The sequence below is a fragment of the Pristis pectinata genome, chromosome 8 (genome assembly GCF_009764475.1).
Source record: "Pristis pectinata isolate sPriPec2 chromosome 8, sPriPec2.1.pri, whole genome shotgun sequence".
NCBI classification, from domain to species: domain Eukaryota; kingdom Metazoa; phylum Chordata; class Chondrichthyes; order Rhinopristiformes; family Pristidae; genus Pristis; species Pristis pectinata.
Window position 1 is genome coordinate 67,951,791 of NC_067412.1, and position 19,274 is coordinate 67,971,064.

The 19,274-nt window shown below is 41.4% G+C and overlaps 1 protein-coding gene across 1 annotated transcript; it reads right to left on the reverse strand.

The window, feature by feature from the left end:
- Positions 1–135: 135 nt before the first annotated feature.
- On the reverse strand, positions 136–19,011 carry polr1d (RNA polymerase I and III subunit D). Its single transcript, XM_052021100.1, has 5 exons — positions 18,702–19,011; positions 14,884–14,981; positions 12,506–12,582; positions 6,166–6,248; positions 136–272 (listed from the first exon to the last, which is right to left on the reverse strand). Exons 1-5 carry the CDS (start codon positions 18,858–18,860, stop codon positions 216–218), a joined length of 474 nt encoding a protein of 157 aa, XP_051877060.1. The 5' UTR covers positions 18,861–19,011; the 3' UTR covers positions 136–215.
- Between the last annotated feature and the right edge of the window lie 263 nt (positions 19,012–19,274).

Below are 19,274 nucleotides of genomic sequence, written 5' to 3' on the forward strand. Positions count from 1 at the left end.
TGCTCATGTAGAACAGCAAACTCAGTACTGAGCTAAACCAAGGGAAAATCAGTCAGGTAATCCAAATACTTACTTACTTAACATCCAGAGGTTCAGTTACATCCAAATGACATGGCTGAGATTCAATAAGCATCATTTTAAGCTATCAAAATATCTTGTTTTTTTTAATGTTTATTTTGCAAAATATATAAATGTACAGTATTATGTATGCTGTATCAAAATTGATCCATTGCTTCTTGTTTATGCTGCTCTTTATATTCCTTCACACTGTCCTGAAAGAAGAAATTAATCATCAGTGATGTGACAGTGGGAGAATGCTTTACAGCAAGCTGACAGTCTGAGAAAGTATATATTCATATTATTGCATTCATTGGAAAAAATAAGCATGTCCTAACTGGTGTATTTAAAGTAAATAATTTCAACATTGACAATATTTACTCTAAATACATATAGTTTCAATTATCAGCAATTATATAACTTTTATTATAGATTATTGTTATGCATTATAAATTTAATAAAACAACAATCTCATTTAAGTTAAAAGTTTATGGTGTTATTACCACTATTTGTACTGTTTTTTTTCTCAAATCTATCTCAGAGAGATAGATGTCCAGACATTCGCTTGGCTGCTACAGTGGATCATTACTAACTATTTTAGTTAAAGACACCCAGTAGCAAATCTCAATAGGTCATGAGCCACTTCATGGTGGAAAATGGGCCATCTAGGGCTGAGGTCAGGTCCATGGCTTCCAATTGGAGTCAGAGTGAGAAAGGGAGACAGAGGCCACAGGCCAGAACTGGGGCTGGATTAGATATGGTCTCATTTAAGTAAGTACGGATCAGAGCCCAAGGTCAGAGACAAGGGTGGTTATGTAGCAGCGAAGTATCATAGATGGTTATGGGACAGGAATCTTAATTCAGAGGTGCATTATCAAAACCTAGTTATCTTCCGTGTGCTCAACAATGATAACATGGGTTAATTTTCTCCAAATAGCTCCAAAAGGAACATTACAAGTAGAATAACATCATCCAGTCCAAGGTTGATACAAATGTTACATGATGCATTCCAGGATGAACTTAGTTGCATTTCCAGACTGACCCAGAAATAGTTTGTACCACACTTCGCTTAGGGGAAATCAATCTTCAGAAAGTCAAAGATAAGTGGTTGAATTTCTTGGTCCTTATATCAATTTATATGGAACTTTTAAGGAAGAAAGAAGTTAACAGAGTGCTTCTTAAAAGACAGGAAGAAGTGACCACTCTGGGTACTTTTCAAATAATTTATGCCACGGGCTGATTTTCTTTCAAATTTCTCTCAATTTCCAAATTGATTTTAAAACTTTTTGATTTTCTTCTTTTTCCACTATTGACAACTTCTTTGCTATCTGCTGACATTGGCCTATAATACAAAAGTGGGTACATGTCAATAATATAATTTAAATTTGTCCATTTTCAGACAAAGACTTAATACCTGTCGGTAAAAACTGACCATCAAATTCTTTTGGACATCCAGAGACCTTAAAAGCCACTATGTAAATATATGTTTTGTTTTCTTTGTGCCATATCGCCATCTCAATTATAAAGATTCCAAAGAAAGTTTGATAATGAAAATTAGCTATCCAAATGGACCACCTAAGCTGCCCTCATCTAGCATGCGTCACTTGCACTAGAGATCACCAGTATGCAACTTTGCACGTCAGGATCTTCCTTTTTTTCTTATGGTCAGTTTACCCACTGCACCATCGTGGAATTTCTGACCAGAATTCTTTTTCTGAAGATCCACAAAGATATACAAAATTAGATGGCAAACAAGTGGATGAAAGACATAGCCCTGGCAATAAATCATGCTGCTAGATTTCAGATTTTGCAAATGCACCAAATTGGTTTAGTTTATAGTTCCTATAAACTTTTTTTTGTGTACTTCTTAATATTTCTTGGTATTTCAGAGCCTTGTGCAGTCTAAGTTTCCTTTAGTGGGAAAACTCTTAACTTTAAACGTGCAGTCACTGAGACAATGATCACAGCCACTATTTATTGGATAAATTGCATAATTGCAAATTCAACACTGCAGCCTTCTGCTGGTAAATCTCAGCCAGGTCGTACAGTTAAATAGCATGAAAACAGGCCCTTTGGCCCAACTGATCCATGCCAACCAAGATGCCCATCTAACATAGTCCCATTTGCCCACATTTGGCCATTACCCCTCTAAACCTTTCTTATCCATGTACCTATCCAAGTGTCTTTTAAACATTGTTGATGTATTTGCCTCAATTACTTCCTCTGGCAGCTCATTCCAATATACTGACCACCCTCTGGGTCAAAAAATTGCCCCTCAGGTTCCTATTAAATCTTTCCTATCTCACCTTAAACCTATGCCCTCTTGTTCTTGATCCCCTAACCCTGGGAAAAAGACTGTGTGCATTCACCCTATCTCCAATAAAAAAAGTCCCAGCCTGCTCAACCTCTCTCTGTAACTCAGTCCTTCGAGTCCCAGCAACAACCTTGTAAATCTTTTCTGCACTCTTTCCAACTTAAATGGCATCTTTCTTCTGGCAGGGTGACCAAAGCTTTACACTATATTCCAAATGTGGCCCCACCAACACCTTGTACAACTGCAACATATGATTCCATATTTTATACTCAATGCTCCAGTGTGCCAAAAGCCTTCTTCACCACTGTCCACCTGTGAAGCCACTTTTAGGGAGCCATGTAGTTCTACTCCTTGGTCCCTCTGTACTACAACACTGCCTAGGGCCCTTCTGTTTACCGTGGAAGTCCTATGCTGATTGTCTTCCCAAAATGTAACACCTCACGCTTATCTGAATTTAGCTCCATTTGCCATTCCTCAGCGCACTTACCCAGCTGATCAAGATTCCACTGCAATTCTTGATAATCAACTTCACTATGACACCACCTATTTTAGTATCATCTGCAAACTTACTCATCCAAATCACTGATATAGATAACAAATAACAATGGACCTAGCACCAACCTGAGGCACCACACTAGTCACAGGCCGCCAGTCCGATAAACAACCTTCCACCATCACCCCCTGCTTCCTACTATCAAGTCAATTATGTACCCTCTCTGGATCCCATGTGATCTAACTTTCCATAGCAGCCTACCATGCAGAACCTTATCAAAGCCTTTATTATAGTCCTTATAGACTACGTTTACTGCCCTGTCCTCATTGACCTCCTTGGTGACTTCTTCAAAAAAATGCAATCAAATTCGAGAGATAGGATCTCCCATGCACAAAGCCATGCTGACTATCCCTAATCAACCCTGTCTTCCCAAGTGCATGCATATCTTATTCCTCAGAATCCCCTCCAGTAACTTACCTACCACAGACATTAGACTTACTGGTCTATAGTTCCGAGGTTTTTCTTTGCAGCCATTCTTAAATAAAAGCACAATAGCCACTCTCCAGTCCTCTGGCACATCACCTGTGGCTAACGATTATGCATACCTCTCAGCCAGGGCTCCCACAATTTCTTCACCGGCTTCTCACGGTGTTCTTGGACATACCTGATCAGGGCCCAGAGATTTATCTACCTTCATATGTTTTAAAACATTCAGCACCTCCTCTGTTGTAATGTGCACTATCCCCAAGACATCCCCATCAACTATTTCAAGGACCATAGTCTTCACGTCTTTCTCCACAATAAAAAAAAGAGAAATATTCATTGAGGACCTCGCCCATCTCCACACAGAGATGACCACTTTGGTCTATGAGGGGCCCGATCGTCTCCCTAGTCGCTCTTTTTCCCTTGAAAGGAGAATCCAAAGAGATTTTATATTATCTTCTCTGCCAAAATCTTATTTGCCCTTTTTGCCCTTCTGATTTCCTTCTTAAGTATACTCCTGCATCCCCTATACCCCTCCAGAGATTCACCTGATCCCAGCTGCCTGTACCTAATCCATGCCTGCTTCTTTTTCCTGACCAGAGCCTCTATCACTCATCATCCAGGGCTCCCCACTCCTGCCAGCCTTTCCCTTCACTAATAGGAACATGCGGATCTTGAAATTTCGATATCTCACTTTTGAAAGCCTCCAATTTTCCAGACATCCCTTTGCCTGCAAACAACCTACTTCAATCAATTTTTGCAAGTTCCTATCTAATACCAACAAAATTTGCCTTGCTCCATTTTAGAACTTTGACTTGTGGACCAGATATGTCCCTTTCCAAAACTATGGTCATTGGTCCCAAAGTGCTCCACCACTGACACCTCAGTCACTTGTCCTGCCCTATTTCCCAAAAGTAGGCCAAGTTTTACCGTCACCCAAGTAGGACCATATATACATTATATTGCATGAGGAAACTTTCCTGAACACACTTAACAAATTCCACTCCATCTAAGCCCTTAGCACTATGGCAGTCCCAGTCTATATTAAGAAAGTTAAAATGCCCTACCATGACAACCCTATTATCCTTGCAACTTTCTGCAATCTCTCTGCGTATTTGTTCCTCTAATTCCCGTTGATTATTAGGGGGCCTACAGTACGATCCCAAAAAGGTGATCATCTCCTTTTTATTTCTCAGTTCTACCCATAAAGCTTCACTGGATGATCCCTCAGTAATTTCATCTCGGACTACTACTGTGATGTTCTCCTTAATCAGAAATGCAACTCCTCCTCCTCCACCTCTATCCCGCCTGTAGCAACTGTTTCCTGGACATTTAGCTGCCAGTCCTGTCCTTCCCTTAGCCATGTTTCTGTAATGGCTATAATATCCCAGTCCCACATAGATCCATGCTCAGAGTTCATCAACCTTACCTGTCAAACCTCTTGCATTGAAATAAATACAATTTAATCCAACAGCCTTTCTCTGTTCCCTACCATACTGCTACCTGTGTTGTCTACTGAACTTACTGTTGTTGAATTCTATATCAACTTCCTATATCTGCCTCACTGCTGCTTTGGATCCCATGCCCCTGCCAATCTAGTCTAAACCCTTCCCACTTGTACTAGTAAATCTGCCCACCAGGATATTGGTCCCCCTCCAGTTTCAGGTGCAACCCATCCCTCTTTTGCAAGTCACCTCTGCCCCAGAAGAGATCCCAATGGTCCAAAACTCTGAATCCTTGCCCCCTGCATCAACTCTTCACCAATGCATTCATCTGCCATATCCTCCTATTCTTACCCTCAGTAGCATGTGAGACTGGGAGTAATCCCAAGATTGCTACCCTCAAGGTCCTGCTTTTTAACCTCTTTCCTAACTCCCTATATTCACTCCACAAGACATCATCCCTTGTTCTACCTACATCATTTGTGCCAATGTGCACAACAATTTCTGGCTGCTCACTCTCCCCATTGGGAATGTTCTGCAACACCTAGAGACATTCTCGAACCTGGCACCAGGGAGGCACATCATCCTGGAGTCCCTTTTGCAGCCATAGAATCTCGTCTGCCCCACCCACCCCCCCCCCCAACTATAGTCCTGTTTGCCTTCACTCTTCCCTGCTGAGCCTCAGAGCCAGTCCTGGTGCCACAGACCTGGCTGCTACTTTCTCCTGAATGGTCATTCCCCCTCCCCAGCAGTATCCAAAACTGTATGCTTGTTTTCAAGAGGAATGACCACAGGAATCCTGCACCATCTGCCTACCTCCTCTACCTTTCCTGGTGGTCACCCAACTACCTGCAGCCTGCACCTTAGGTGTGACCAGCTCATTAAAACTCCTATCTACGATGCTCTCAGCATCCCAGATGATCCTGAGTGTGTTCAACTCCAGCTCCAGTTCCTTGACGTGGTCAGTCAGGAGCTGCAGCTGGATGCACTTCCCACAGGTGTAGTCCTCAGGACACAAAGTCTCCTTGATCCCCCACATCCTGAGGAGGAGCATGCCACTGCCCTGAGTGCACTAAGTCTAAAGACTGAAGTTGAAAGACATCACCTGTGCTCACCTTTACCTCTGCTGCACCTTTTCACCAAAGCCAAAGCCTCAGCACTTTAGCCACAAATACAGCACTTAGAACTCAAACACATCCACTCTCAAACTGGCCACTCCAAAATAGCTGCTCCACTAGAGTCTGCCTCTCCTTTATTCTATTCAAGCTCTTACCTTATCAGCTACTTCTCAAAACTCCCGCGCTCCTCCTCTTGTAAGCTCCACACTCGCTACAGAGACTGACCAGTACTGAAATAGTTAAAGGAATGAGACTCACCTCAAATGTATTCAGTACATGTTGACATACGGTCATTAGTTCATTGAGACCCCTACGAAAAGGCTCTATAGACGGAATTCCCCCTGGAAGAGTTCACAACACAGAGTAATTAACTCTTTCATGCCCACTTAGTATTTCAGTACCACAACATAAGAATAGGAGCAAAAGTTGGACTCCAGGCCCATCAAGCCTGCCCTGTCATTCCGTATGATCTTGCCGGATCTATGCTGGCCACAACTCCTCACCTGTGCTAGTTCCCCATGCCCCTTAATTCCTCGATCTTTCAAATATTTATCTACCTCCACCTTAAATATTACTAATGATCTACCAGAGATTCACTACTTCTGCATTACCCTACTATATTGCACAACAGCAATACATTTTCCTACCAACTTACTAAGACTTTTCAGTCCCATTCCCCTTTTCTCATTTCCCTGTAATCCAGTAATTTATCCTCTAAACTAAGCTATCTTTATTAGTCACATGTACTTCGAAACACACAGTGAAATGCATCTTTTGCGTAGAGTGTTCTGTTGGCAGACTGCAAGTGTCGCCACGCTTCCAGCGCCAACATAGCACGCCCACAACTTCCTAACTCGTACGTCTTTGGATGTGGGAGGAAACCCGAACACCCAGAGGAAACCCATGTAGACACGGGGAGAACGTACAAACTCCTTACAGACAGCGGCTGGTATTGAACCCGGGTCACTGGCACTATAATAGCATCACGTTAACCTCAGACATACCCATTAACTCCTCTTTGATTCTTTTGCCACAACTCCAATTCACTATTTCTCACAATTCTAGCAGTTTAAATGCTAGAGTTTTCCCTACCTTTGCACATCAAATATTTTAACACTGCTCATATTTTTTTCCACAATTATAATATTAAAAGGTTTATGTTCTATTTTGTGGGCAGATTTAACATTCCCGCTTCACCATTCAACTACAGCATGCAGCGTGTGCCATTATGGCTTTCTACTATCGAGACTGATTGGAAGTTTTTTTTAAAATAAGGAGTCACCCCACTTAAGACAGAAGAGGCAAAACATTTTTTTGCTCAGAGGGTCTTTGGAACTCTTTCCCTCAAACAGCAGTGGAAGCAGAAAGTTTTAATATTTTTTAAGGCGGAGATGGAAACTTAATAAACAAAGGGGCGAAAGATTATGGTGGGGGGGGGGTGGAAATGCAGATTCAAGGTTATAATGTAATTAGTGTGATCTCATTAAATGTTGAAACAGGCCTGAGGGGCCAAGTGACCTAACTCCTACTTCTAATCCACATGACCACATGCATCTTTGGCAAAAAAAAGTCCTTCCCCATATTGTAGTATTCTGGAATGCAGAACCTCATCTTTAAGAAGCAACAAACCAAGTTATAAGCCAGCATAATGGTCAAACACCAACTATTTGACATTTGGTGTGATTGACAACAGTGCCATCAGATGTTAAAAAAATCAACCAAAACGATACAATAGTTCATGTCAATGTGCACCTTACAATCAAAATACATTTACAAAACAATTCAAGATAAAAGAAGGGGTACAGAATTCTTTCCTCAAATTTCCAATTATAGATTTGCACAAAACAGAGCATATTCTTTTAGAATAGATCCAAGCATAACCAGGCTCAGAAGGAAGTATTTCATTCAGTCTCACAGATTGACTGACCAAATAGAATCCCAAATATGGTTTGTGGTTCAGGGAAAGAAAAGCAAGTGGTGAAGTTACCAACCTTTCTCAAATGATACAGAATTTTTGAGTTCGAAAATAAATGACAAATAAAGGCTTAGAGTCCAACATATGCTCTGCATACTTCATTTTTGACAAAATGTGAAAGCATATCCTTGCAAGTTTGATCATTTGCTTAGAAACCAAAGTAAGACAGATCTCTTTTCTGCCATGTGTATCACCATCGGTACCAATTACGAATAAAAGTTAAATTCTGAACTATTCTTCAATGCAGAAGTTTGCACAATCATTTTCATAAATTCAGCCTCCCCAATATCTGCACTAATTAGTATTAAAAGTTATTTAACTTAAGCCATCTCTGTGTATCTCTCAGACTGAAACAGAATTGTGGCCTCAAGATTTAGATTTGTTGCTGGCTACAATTTTGTAAACCAGCATGGCAATGTGTATCTTTTTTATGCAAGAAATAATTTAGTGCATACAATGGGCAAGCAAAAATGGATTGTGAAGTATTGTATTGAGTCGTACCTACAATTAAGTCAAAGAGTTTCAGCATTACTGCTGATTTAGCTAAACTCAACCAGAATGAAGCAACAACTGTATGATCAAAGTACTTCAGCATTGTTGGGATGAGAAAATAAAACATTGATTTTGGGAGGCAACTTTTTCAAGAAAGAAATTGGAACGATCACATCTTTAATTTTGTGATATTTGAATAAAGATACATAGGGATTGTATTACAGAACACTGGAAAACAGAACATTGAGGCTTAGGAACTAGGATTAAGCATTCAACTAAGGGTTAAACACATGCAAAGAGTTAATGCAATCTGATTCAGCTTGAACAATTGGCAGCGAAGGAAGCAAGTAGCAGATGCAAGGGAGAAGATTTCATATGCAAGTTGAAAATATTGAATTGACCCTTTTGATGTTCAGTTGGAAACAGCTGTAGATCATCTGGTGGTTTCTATCAAACATGTACTCTGATAGCAGAGAGAACTCAAAGAATCAAGAGAAGTATTTGTGTTGTAATCATGTCAGCCACATATATAGAAAGTGATCCCCTTATCTCTGGATGTTGTTGATTAGGAATAGCATGTGGGAACGTTGGAATATTCTAGAGATCACTGTATAAGGGCAGGAATAGGGGATATATCAGCTAAATTCTCATGGACAAGTATGAATCATAACAGACAGGCAAGGCAATTTCATCAAGAGATAGGCAATAGTGAAAATGTGATGGAGGATGATAACTTAGGGTCAACCTAATAAAATTGTATAATTCCCTCCTGAAAACTACACAAAGAAATAGAAGATGCAACACAAAATGCTGGAGGAACTCAGCAGGTCAGGCAACATCTATGGAGGGAAATGGGCAGTCGACATTTCAGGTCAAGACCCCTCATCAGGACTGGAAAGAAAGAGGGGAGATAGCCAGTATAAAAAGGTGGGGTGGGGAGGGAAAGAGCACTGGAGCAAGTGCTGACAGATGATAGGTGAATCCAGGTGAGGGGGATGATAGGCAGTTGAGGGAGGGGGAGAGTGGGAATGTTGTAAGAAGCTGGGAAGTGATAGGTAGAAGTTACAAAGGGCTGAAGAAGATGGAATCTGATAGGAGAGGACGGTGGACCATGGAGTAAAGGGAAGGAGGTGAGGAGGGGAACCAGAGGGAGGAATGCATGGGTGATGGGCAGATTGAGAAGGAGTGATGGGGCCAGTGGGATAAGGGGGGAGGGGGGGGGGGGGGGTGGATAAACAAAGGGGAGTGATTACCGGAAGTTAGAGAATTCAATGTTCATGCCGTCAGGCTGAAGACTACCAAGGTGGAATATGAGGTGCTGTTCCTCTAATCTGCATCTAGCAGTAGAGGAGGCCATGGCCAGACATGTCAATGTGGGAATGGGAAGTGGAATTAAAATGGCTGACCACCGGGAGATCCTGGCCGTTACAGAAGACAGAGTGAAGGCGGTCGATGAAGCACTCCCCCAATCTGCATCAGGTCTCACCGACGTAGAGGAGGCCACACTGGGAGTACCAGATACAATAAATGACACCGATGGATTCACATACGAAGGACTGCCTTACCTGGAAGGACTGTTTAGGGACCTGAAAGGTGGTGAGGGAAGAAGTGTAGGGGCAGGTGTAACACTTAGTGAGGTTGCAGGGATAAGTACTTGGAGGGGGAAATCTGTGGGGAGTGACGAATGGACAAAGGAGTCACAGAGAGAGCAATCCCTCTGGAAAGTAGAGAAGGGAGGGGAAGATGTGCCTGTTGGAGATGACAGAAGTTGCAGGGAATGATATGTTGGATGCATAGGCTCGTGAGGTGGTAGATGAGGACAAGGGGAACTCTATCCCTGTTATGTCTGGGAGGGGGATGGGGTGAGGGCAGACATGCAGGAAACAGAAGAGATGCAGGTGAGGACTGCATCCATAGCAGTGGGGGTGGGGGGGGAACCCATTTTCTTAAAAAGAAAAGAGGGCATCTTGGATGTCCTGGAATGGAAAGCTTCATCATGAGAACAGATGTGGCAGAGACAAAGGAACTGAGAGAAGGAAATTGCATCCTTGCAAATGACAGGGTGGGAAGAGGTGTAGTTGAGGTAACTGTGGGAGTCAGTGGGCTTGTAGAACATGTCCATGGATAATCTGTCTCCCAAAATGGAGACAGAGAGATCAAGAAAGGGGAGAGAGGTGCTGGAGATGCACCAACTGAATCTGAGGACAGGGTGGAAGTTGATAGCCAAGTTGATGAAACTGATGAGCTCCACACGAGTACAGGAAGTGGCACCGATGCAGTCATCAACATAGCGGAGAAAGAGTTGGGGAGCGTTGCCGGTGTAGGTTTGGAACATGGATTGCTCCATGTGGCCAACGTAAAGGCAGGCATAACTGGGGCCCCACAGTTACACCTTTGGCCTGGAGAAAATCTGAGGAGCTGAAAGAGAAGTTGTCAAGGGTAAGCACCAGTCCTGCCAGACAGAGGAGGGTGGTGGTGGAGGGGAACTGATTGGGTCTGTTATCCAGAAAGAAGCAGAGAGCCCTGAGGCCTTCCTGACAGAAGATGATGGGGGAAGAAATAGAAGGTGTCTTTGTAGCTATGGATAGAGATGTATAAGAGGACAAGAGGGATTCACACAGGAAATTTTAAGACAGCAGGAAGGCTCAAGCTTTTAAGATTCTTAAGGGAAAAAGCAAGGGAATAAAACAGTTCATTAAGAGTATAATGGATTAAAGGATTAGGGAGAGTACTAATACCAACAAAGGGAGTGAGAGGCAGTGTTTTACAAAATGATAATATCAACAGCATCTGAAAGGAACCAGAGTATGCTTTGTCACATCCTCAAAGAATTCAGTCAGGCTCATGAGGCATGACCTGCCCCTCACAAAGCCATGCTGACTGTTCCTAATCAGCCTATGCTTCTCCAAATGCCCATAAGTCCTGTTTCTAAGAATCTTCTCCAGTAATTTGCCCACCACTGAAGACTCACTGGTCTGTAATTCCCAGAGTTACCCCTATTCCCTTTCTTAAACAAAGGAACAACATTTGCCACCCTCCAATCATCTGGCACTACTCCTGTGGCCAGTGAGGACGCAAAGATCATCGCCAAAGGTGCAGAAATCTCTTCCCTCACTTCCCGTAATAATCTTGGATATATCCCATCCAGCCCTGGTGACTATCTATCCTAATGTTTTTCAAAAGTTCCAGCACATCCTCTTTCCTCAAGTCGACATGCCCTAGCGTATCAACCTGTTGTACTCCATCCTCACAAATGTCATGGTCTCTTTCACTAGTGAATACTGAAGCAAAGTATTCATTAAGGACCTCCGCTACCTCTTCCAACTCCAGGCACACATTTCCTCTTTTACCCCTGATCAGTCCTACCCTCACTCTAGTCATCCTATTCTTCACATACGTGTAGAACACCTTGGGGTTTTCCTTAATCCTACTCACCAAGGCCTTCTCATGGCCACTTCTAGCTCTCCTAAGTCCATTCTTAAGCTCCCTCCTGGCTACCCTGTAACTCTCCAGAGCTCTGTCTGATCCATGCTTCTTAAACCTTAGGTAAGCTTCTTTCTTCCTCTTGACAATATATTCTATGTCTCTTGTCAACCATGGTTCATTCACTCTACCATCCTTACCCTGCCTCAATAGGACAAACCTATCCGGAAGCCCATATAAGTACTCCCTAAACAACCTCCACATTTCTGTCGTGCACTTCCCCAAGAACATCTGTTTCCAACTTACATTCCCAAGTTCCCGTCTAATAGCATCATAATTCCTCCTCCCCAATTAAATACTTACCCATATCATTTGCTCCCGTCCCTCTCCAAGGCTAGCATAAAGGTCAAGGAGTTGTGGTCACTGTCTCCAAAATGCTTTCCCACCGAGAGATCTGAAACCTGATCAGGCTCATTGCCTTGTACCACGTCCAGTATGGCCTCTCCTCTAGTCAGCTAATGGGCCATTTTGCCTCCTCCCTCATCAGATCCATCTTGTGACTCTGTGATACTGTTTGTCGAAGCATGTTATTGTTATCTCATTTGACTTGAGTGAGATAACAATGCATACAAGTCAGAAAAATAAAACACAAAACAAAATACTTGCAAAATTCTAAAGCAGTTCATAGAAATAATATACAGGAATTACCTCTTGTTTGAATTCTAAAGTTAATTTTGCTTTCTGACGGATGAGTGATGCTGTAGCCACAAAATTCTACCTCTGGGCTGAAACAAAAAACACTAGTATTAAGAAGTATCAGCATATATAAAGCAATTTGTACTCAAACTATAAAACAATTCAGTATGCTGAAGGACTATTTGCAAAAGATAATTTCTTGACTTCAACTGAAGTATTTTTGTTCATTTATAGTACTCATGGATTTCCTCTGCAATTCCCTGTAAGGAAGTACAGTCAAACTCTTTCTTCGTGATTTAATCATAGAGCATAGAGCAATACAGCACAGATACAGGCCATTCGGCCCAACCAGTCCATGCCAACTATGGTGTCACCCAGCTGGTCCCAATTTCCTGCGTTTGGCCCTTCTTTGTACAAGTTTTATTACTTCTCAACTATAAATTTGTTTCAACCTTTTTCAGTGTGGAACTGATGTTCCAGGACACCATATTCACACCAATGGAGTTACTTCAATAGTGGGGGTTATCAGTGAGAAGTGCAACAGCACAGCCTGGTTTCTACATTTAAAATCATTGGTGATGGCATCTGAGGTTGCTGTTCGATTTACTCTATTCCAACATGAATGCTAACAGCTCACTGGTATTATTACATCCAATTCCCGAAAAATATGTCAATTAAATACAGAGTATATTCTTGATTTTAATTATTTTTATATAAACTTTGCAAAGTCAAATGCTGCTGTCTTGATTCTCTCTCCAGACACCAAAGAGAGAAATCATGTTATGTTCTTGTGAATAATATCAGGCTATATTTGAAAATAATCAGCTGACAACTGACCCAAGACCTTCTTAGCTCATTTCTCAAACAATGCTTTTCCCTTGTACCATTAAGTGAAAAATCAGGTGGTAACCTATAAGACTACAGCTTCTTGCAAAATCTACACTAGTCCACAAGCTGGGAAGTATTTCTACAGTAGCTGTCTTTGCATCAACGTGGTAGCCTCACATCAGCCACAAAGTCAAGATAAAATTACCCCCATTAGGTTTGCTGTCCGAATGCAAATGGAAATTCAGAATTCATTTGATGACTCCTATTACATATGCTCTAAACCCATGTTTTGTTACCACCCTTTCAGATGATGCCACCACTGCTTTTGTCATTCAGTCTCTTCTGGTGTGAATCTTACTGCTGGACTTCGCTGCTGCTTTCACCTTTCCTTCCACCATTCTCTGCAATGGAAAACTATTTTACTCAGTTGAAAGATGAGGAAACTGAGTTGTTAACTGTGTTTTGCTCTTCAGAGATGCTGCCTGACCTGCTGAATATCCCCAGCACTTTCTCTTGTTATTTCAGATTTAAAGCATCTGTAGTATTTTGCTCTTAAAACATGGAATTAGATGGTTTCAATCTATTTTTCTAGTGGAACCAACTAAACCCTGTATTCTTAAATCAACTGTTGTTATTTGCAGTTATTAATTAATCAGAAAGGAAAAAAGTGCACAAATATTTGCTTTATTCCCCTTAATTTTGAATATAGTTTTATTCTCCACATAACTAATAGTGCTGGTGTCCATGTAGAGAGAGAGGGAAAGAAATCACTGTGAGAAAGCCATTAACTTCCTGGTCTTATAATTGCTTAATTCCAGTGTCCAAAAGAGATAATTTCTCAATGTTTCTCATCAGTGCACATTATGATCATGTAAAAAAAACAGCAACTACTAAAATTAAACAATGACTATTTTCTATTCCAATTATAGTTAAGGAGAGTAAATATTAATCACTATTTTGTTGTTTGTTTAAAAATTCATACAAAACAAACCTTGTAATGGTAATGATTGCCATAACCACCCATAGGGATTTGACTTTTAAGCCAAAGTTGTAGAGGGAGGGGTTGGATGGCGATGTTTATGGAAGAATGACTCTTTAGCTTAATCTTTCTTCTACTTTAAGTTTCCAGCTACAGATACTCATCTACATATAGACGCCTGCACTTACACACATCTGATGCAACATGTCCCTTCAGAGATTCATGAGTGCAGGAGTTCACATTGAATTTTTAACAATTGTAACAATGATTTAAAGAATGAGAATGAATGGATTGTGACAGTTGAGTGAAATTCAGCTGTGACAGATTGTTTAGTTTTGAGATTTAATTGAGGGCATAGGCAAGTGTACAAAAGGTACAGATAAGAGACCCCTATGGGCACTTAGGAAACAGGTCAGTGAAGGAATGCACTGAGGGCATATCAGAATCACCAGGTAAGGAAGCTGGGTCAATGATACTGGACAATGACATTAGGAACATGTTCTGACTTGTGAACAAATCGAGTTTCAGGAATATAACACGATTGTATGTCAGAAAGTGGCTTAACAAAGGAAAATCTACCTACTTCTTCATAATCATGTATCGTAGGGAATTTCCAAGAGTGTGGTCCTCATCATGCAATACGAATGTAACACTGGAGTCATCACAACCTTCTGCCTGTACCTGAAACAGATGGAGGTATAGACAATAAACATTTAACATAAGACGATACTGATTCTTACCTCTCACCACCCATGAGAAAAACAGCAAAAAGGATGACTGTTCAATTGCAAGGTGTCAACAGTGAACACTTACTGATCACAACAAGCATCTCCAGGACCTTAACCAGGATAAAGCTAACAGAAGCCTCTCCACCAGACAAGTAACTGGTCTGGTCTATGTCACAGCATAGAGCCCAAGTGCATAGATCTTGAAACTATTTAAACATGAGTACTGATCTTGAAGGAAAATAGAAACCTCCTTGATTAAAAAAAAATCAGTAAGTGAGCATTGTGTACATGGATTTTCAAAAAGTTACACATTACTGCATTACAGTCTTTTCAATACCATTAAAGGGACACGGTATTAAGGGGGATGTGGCACCACAAACAAGAAGTTTGTTAAACAGAGAATAATCAGGAGCTTCATACAGATATAGTATTCAGTTAGGAGTTGTAGAATGTATTTAAGAGCTTACATTAATTTGGAGTCAGCACCAACACTAACTCCACTGGCCTTGATTTATATTGCAAGGCAGAAAATGGCAGGTTGAAAATTACACAAAAGGAATACTCATCTTCCTTAATGACGGATTAAGGAAAATTAATATTCATAGCTGAGTAACATAGGCATTTAGTAGAAATTATGCTTCAATTTTACTGGAATAATTGCTTCTAATTGCAGTTGCTGCACTGTCATTAACAATCTCAAGGGAGTGCATAAGTCTATTAAAAAATAAGAATCATAGCCACCACATTCTAGCTAAAGGGAGAGAAGCAGAGGATCAAGTGAAAACACTACATGCTACATGAAGCTGCAGAGAATACAAAAAGGATGACAGAAGCTCTATTTGCCCTTTTTTCCAGCAAATAGGAAGTATAGACTTATGCCTGAAGGGTTCTATATCCACGGGTTTTGACAAAGGATGCATCCAATGTTAAGGAAAGTTCCTAGCTATTCATTTTACTAGCCCCTCTAAGGAAGAGAAGATGGTGGAATCACCACCCACATAGCCCCAGTGTAAGTGTCCTGAGTGGTGAATGTTGATGATGGAGAGACAATGGCCCTAACAGCACCTTGCAAGCACTGCCCAGCATCCATTGCATTGGTTTCACTGACTTTAAAAGAAGAAAAAAATAAAAGGTGGTTTGGGAGTTAAAATGGCCCAGACTTCAGACCTGCTCAGTCTTGCATGCTGGCCAAGGCTAAAATCAAAACCAATATGGTGAACTATCAGCAATATTCCAAAACCAATAACAGAGTCTTGATGCTGGTGCAATATGGAAAAAAAATCTCAGTTAAATGCTTAAGACCACCGGCTGATAAATAATTTTCAAGATGCATGTATTGAAAGCCTTGTCTTTTAGGAATGTGTACCCTGAAGTTCTGCTCACCACTGCTCTCTGATAGGATTTCCATTTTTCTCTTGCTTTGCCCAACTTCACCCTTTCCTGCTTCCATTCTCATAGCTGATTGACTAAAACCTGCCTTCACAGCCACATCTCAGTCTAATGCTCGGATTTGAAATTCTACGTGAAATTATGGATTCTTTTTCCCTGTTTCAGAGAAGCTTCTGGCCCCTTATCCTTTCGAATTCTTTTTTATTAGGAAATGTTGGCATAACATTGGCTCCAAAGAATTTCTCTTCTGCATTCACTCCAATCTTGCTCTTCATATACTTGCAGCATCCAGGTTCAAACATGCTATTAGACCACAGCCTCAGGATCCCCAACTTTGCACAGCCCACTTCTATTAACCTCAAAAGACCCAAAAACAAAACAAACTAATTGTCAATCTTCTCCTTCTCTATGTACCTTAATTCTTCCTTTTATTTTCCTCCCCTTGTCCAGCCTTATCCAACCTACTTTTCGACCCCAACATTACTATTTTCATGAACAGTCTTTCTACACCTTTTACTTCACCCAAATGGTCTGAATGATCTCTGCTCCTTCTAATGAAGAGGGCTACAAAGAACCCTAACAGCCTCTTCCTAATTCTTATTCATTCATGTTTTCGAATCTAGGCTTCCCTGGCAAACACAGTATTACAGCCCATCCCTAATTGCCCTCGACAAGATGGTCATGGTCAGCTGCCACCTTGTCTTGCTGTAGTCCTTCTGAAGGTACTCCCACTGTGCTGTTGGATAGGGAGTTCCAAGATTTAGACCCACTGACGATGATGCACTGGCAATATATTCCCAAATCAGGATGGTGTGAAACTTGAAGAGGAACCTGCAGATAATGCCCTTATCCCTCTTGATGGTAGGGATCAAGAGGTTAGGGAGGTGCTGCAGGAGCAGCCCGAGTAACTACCATGGACTTTGTAAGTGGTACATGCAGCAACCATTCTGTGCCAGTAGTGAAGGAAGTGAATGCTTGGTGGTTGGATACCAATCAACCATGATGAGCTGTGGGCTCCTTTTTCCTGGGTGGCATTAATCTTCCTGAAAGTTATCAAAGCTGAACACACCCAGGCAAGTGGAGAGAATTCTGTCACAGTCACCGATGCCCTTTCTAGATGGTGAAAAGGTTTTTGGCGTATCAAAATACCCAACTCCTTATCTGCTCTTATAGCCATAGTATTTTTGGCGTACAGCCATAAGGCATGGAAACAGACCCTTCGGCCCACCATATCCATGCTAACCATCAAACACACATTTATATTAATCCTACATTTTATTCATCCCACATTTCCATCAAACCACCACCCCCCCCCACCCCCCAAATTCCACCTACACACCAAGGAAAATTTACAGTGGCCAATTAAAATACCAGTCCAAACGGCTTTGAGATGTAGGAGGAAGCTGGAGCACCCGGGGAGGGGGGAGAATAAGAACAAGATAAGATAAGTCACGTTTTTGCTTTGCTTCAATCTGTTTATCGTCCTCTGTATTCACCGAAGCACCTACCACTTATTTCTCCAAAGCACCAACGCCAACATCCACATCACCATTTCCTATCAACATCACCTCTGCTACATTCTCTTGGATAAACTTATAGAAGAGTAGAGTGCAGAAACAGGTCCTTTTGGCCCACCTTGTCCATGCCAACTATGACGCCTATCTACACTAACCCTAATTGTCTGCATTAGGCCTGTGTCCTTCTACACCTTTACACAACAGAAGTCATATCACCAAGAAAAAAAACACTTTAAATACTGGAATCTGAAATATAAATAGAAAAATAACAGAAATATTCAGCAGGTTAAACTGCACTAATGCAGACAGAAACAAGAGTTAATACTTAGATCAAAATGAAACATCAGCTGGTTGCTTCACCACAGCTGTTGCCGTATCTGCTGAATACGTCCAGCATTGTTTATTTTTATTTCAAAAAGATAAGTGTGTAGAAATTTGTTGGGTCCAGAACAAGAGAGCATAAACACAAGGTAGCCACTAAGAGATCCAACTTAACTTTGCCTTTCCCAAAAGAATGGTAAAACCGTGGAATATTTGCCACGTCGAACAAATGGTTACGCTGCATTTAAGTGGAGGCGGTGTGTACAGGAGGAATAATAATGGGGAGTATTAACACCAGCATGGACTGGTAGCGCCAAATGGCCTACATCTGTAGTACTGATTCCGTCTAACCATTAGTTCAGAAAGAGTACTCCTCTTGCATGTGTTACACTACAAATAGTCTGCACACAAGGTTATTTTTCCAGTGAATGAAACATTATTCTTACCACTTCTAACACCGGTTTCTTTGCCCCCTCCACCGTTGCCATGCTCACGCTGCCGCTGCTGATCAGTCGAGAGACGGCGCTCCGGTTCTGCGTCACGACACATGATCCCCAGTGAATGTTGGGAACTGTAGTCTGAGCCATCTCTGTGAATCTTTCCATGCAGTTAACGCTGTGCGAAGTTAAGCTCAATTTCTATCGCCCTGAAATCAAAACTTTCCCGCGGATAGCTTTCTTGCGCCCATAAATCTCCAACTGAACTCAGAAAATACTGGAAACACTCAGCAGGTCTGGCAGCAGCTGAGGAAATAGATGCTGCCTGCGCTCCTGACAAATCTGAAACGTTGACTCATTTTCTCTTTCCAACGATGCTGCCCGACCCGCTGAGTATTTCTATCATTTTTGTTTTGCTATCAGGATCCCAGCATCTGCAGCTGTTTTGATTTTCAGCTACTTATGGTAGCTCATTGGCCTGAAATATTAACTCTAAGCCTCTCTCCGAAGATACTACAGAGTATCTCAAGCATTTTCAATTCTTATCTGAGATATCTTTCATTTGTTTTTTTTTATTTTCTT

What these genes read in the sequence shown, in the direction of transcription:
- polr1d (XM_052021100.1), bottom strand. Translation starts at nt 18,860, where the DNA reads ATGGAAAGATTCACAGAGATGGCTCAGACTACAGTTCCCAACATTCAC. An exon ending in AGAAACCGGTGTTAGAAGTG is followed by an intron (nt 14,982 to 18,701) that starts GTAAGAATAATG and finishes CATCTGTTTCAG; the next exon opens with GTACAGGCAGAAGGTTGTGA. An exon ending in ATGTACTGAATACATTTGAG is followed by an intron (nt 273 to 6,165) that starts GTGAGTCTCATT and finishes TTCTTCTTTCAG; the next exon opens with GACAGTGTGAAGGAATATAA.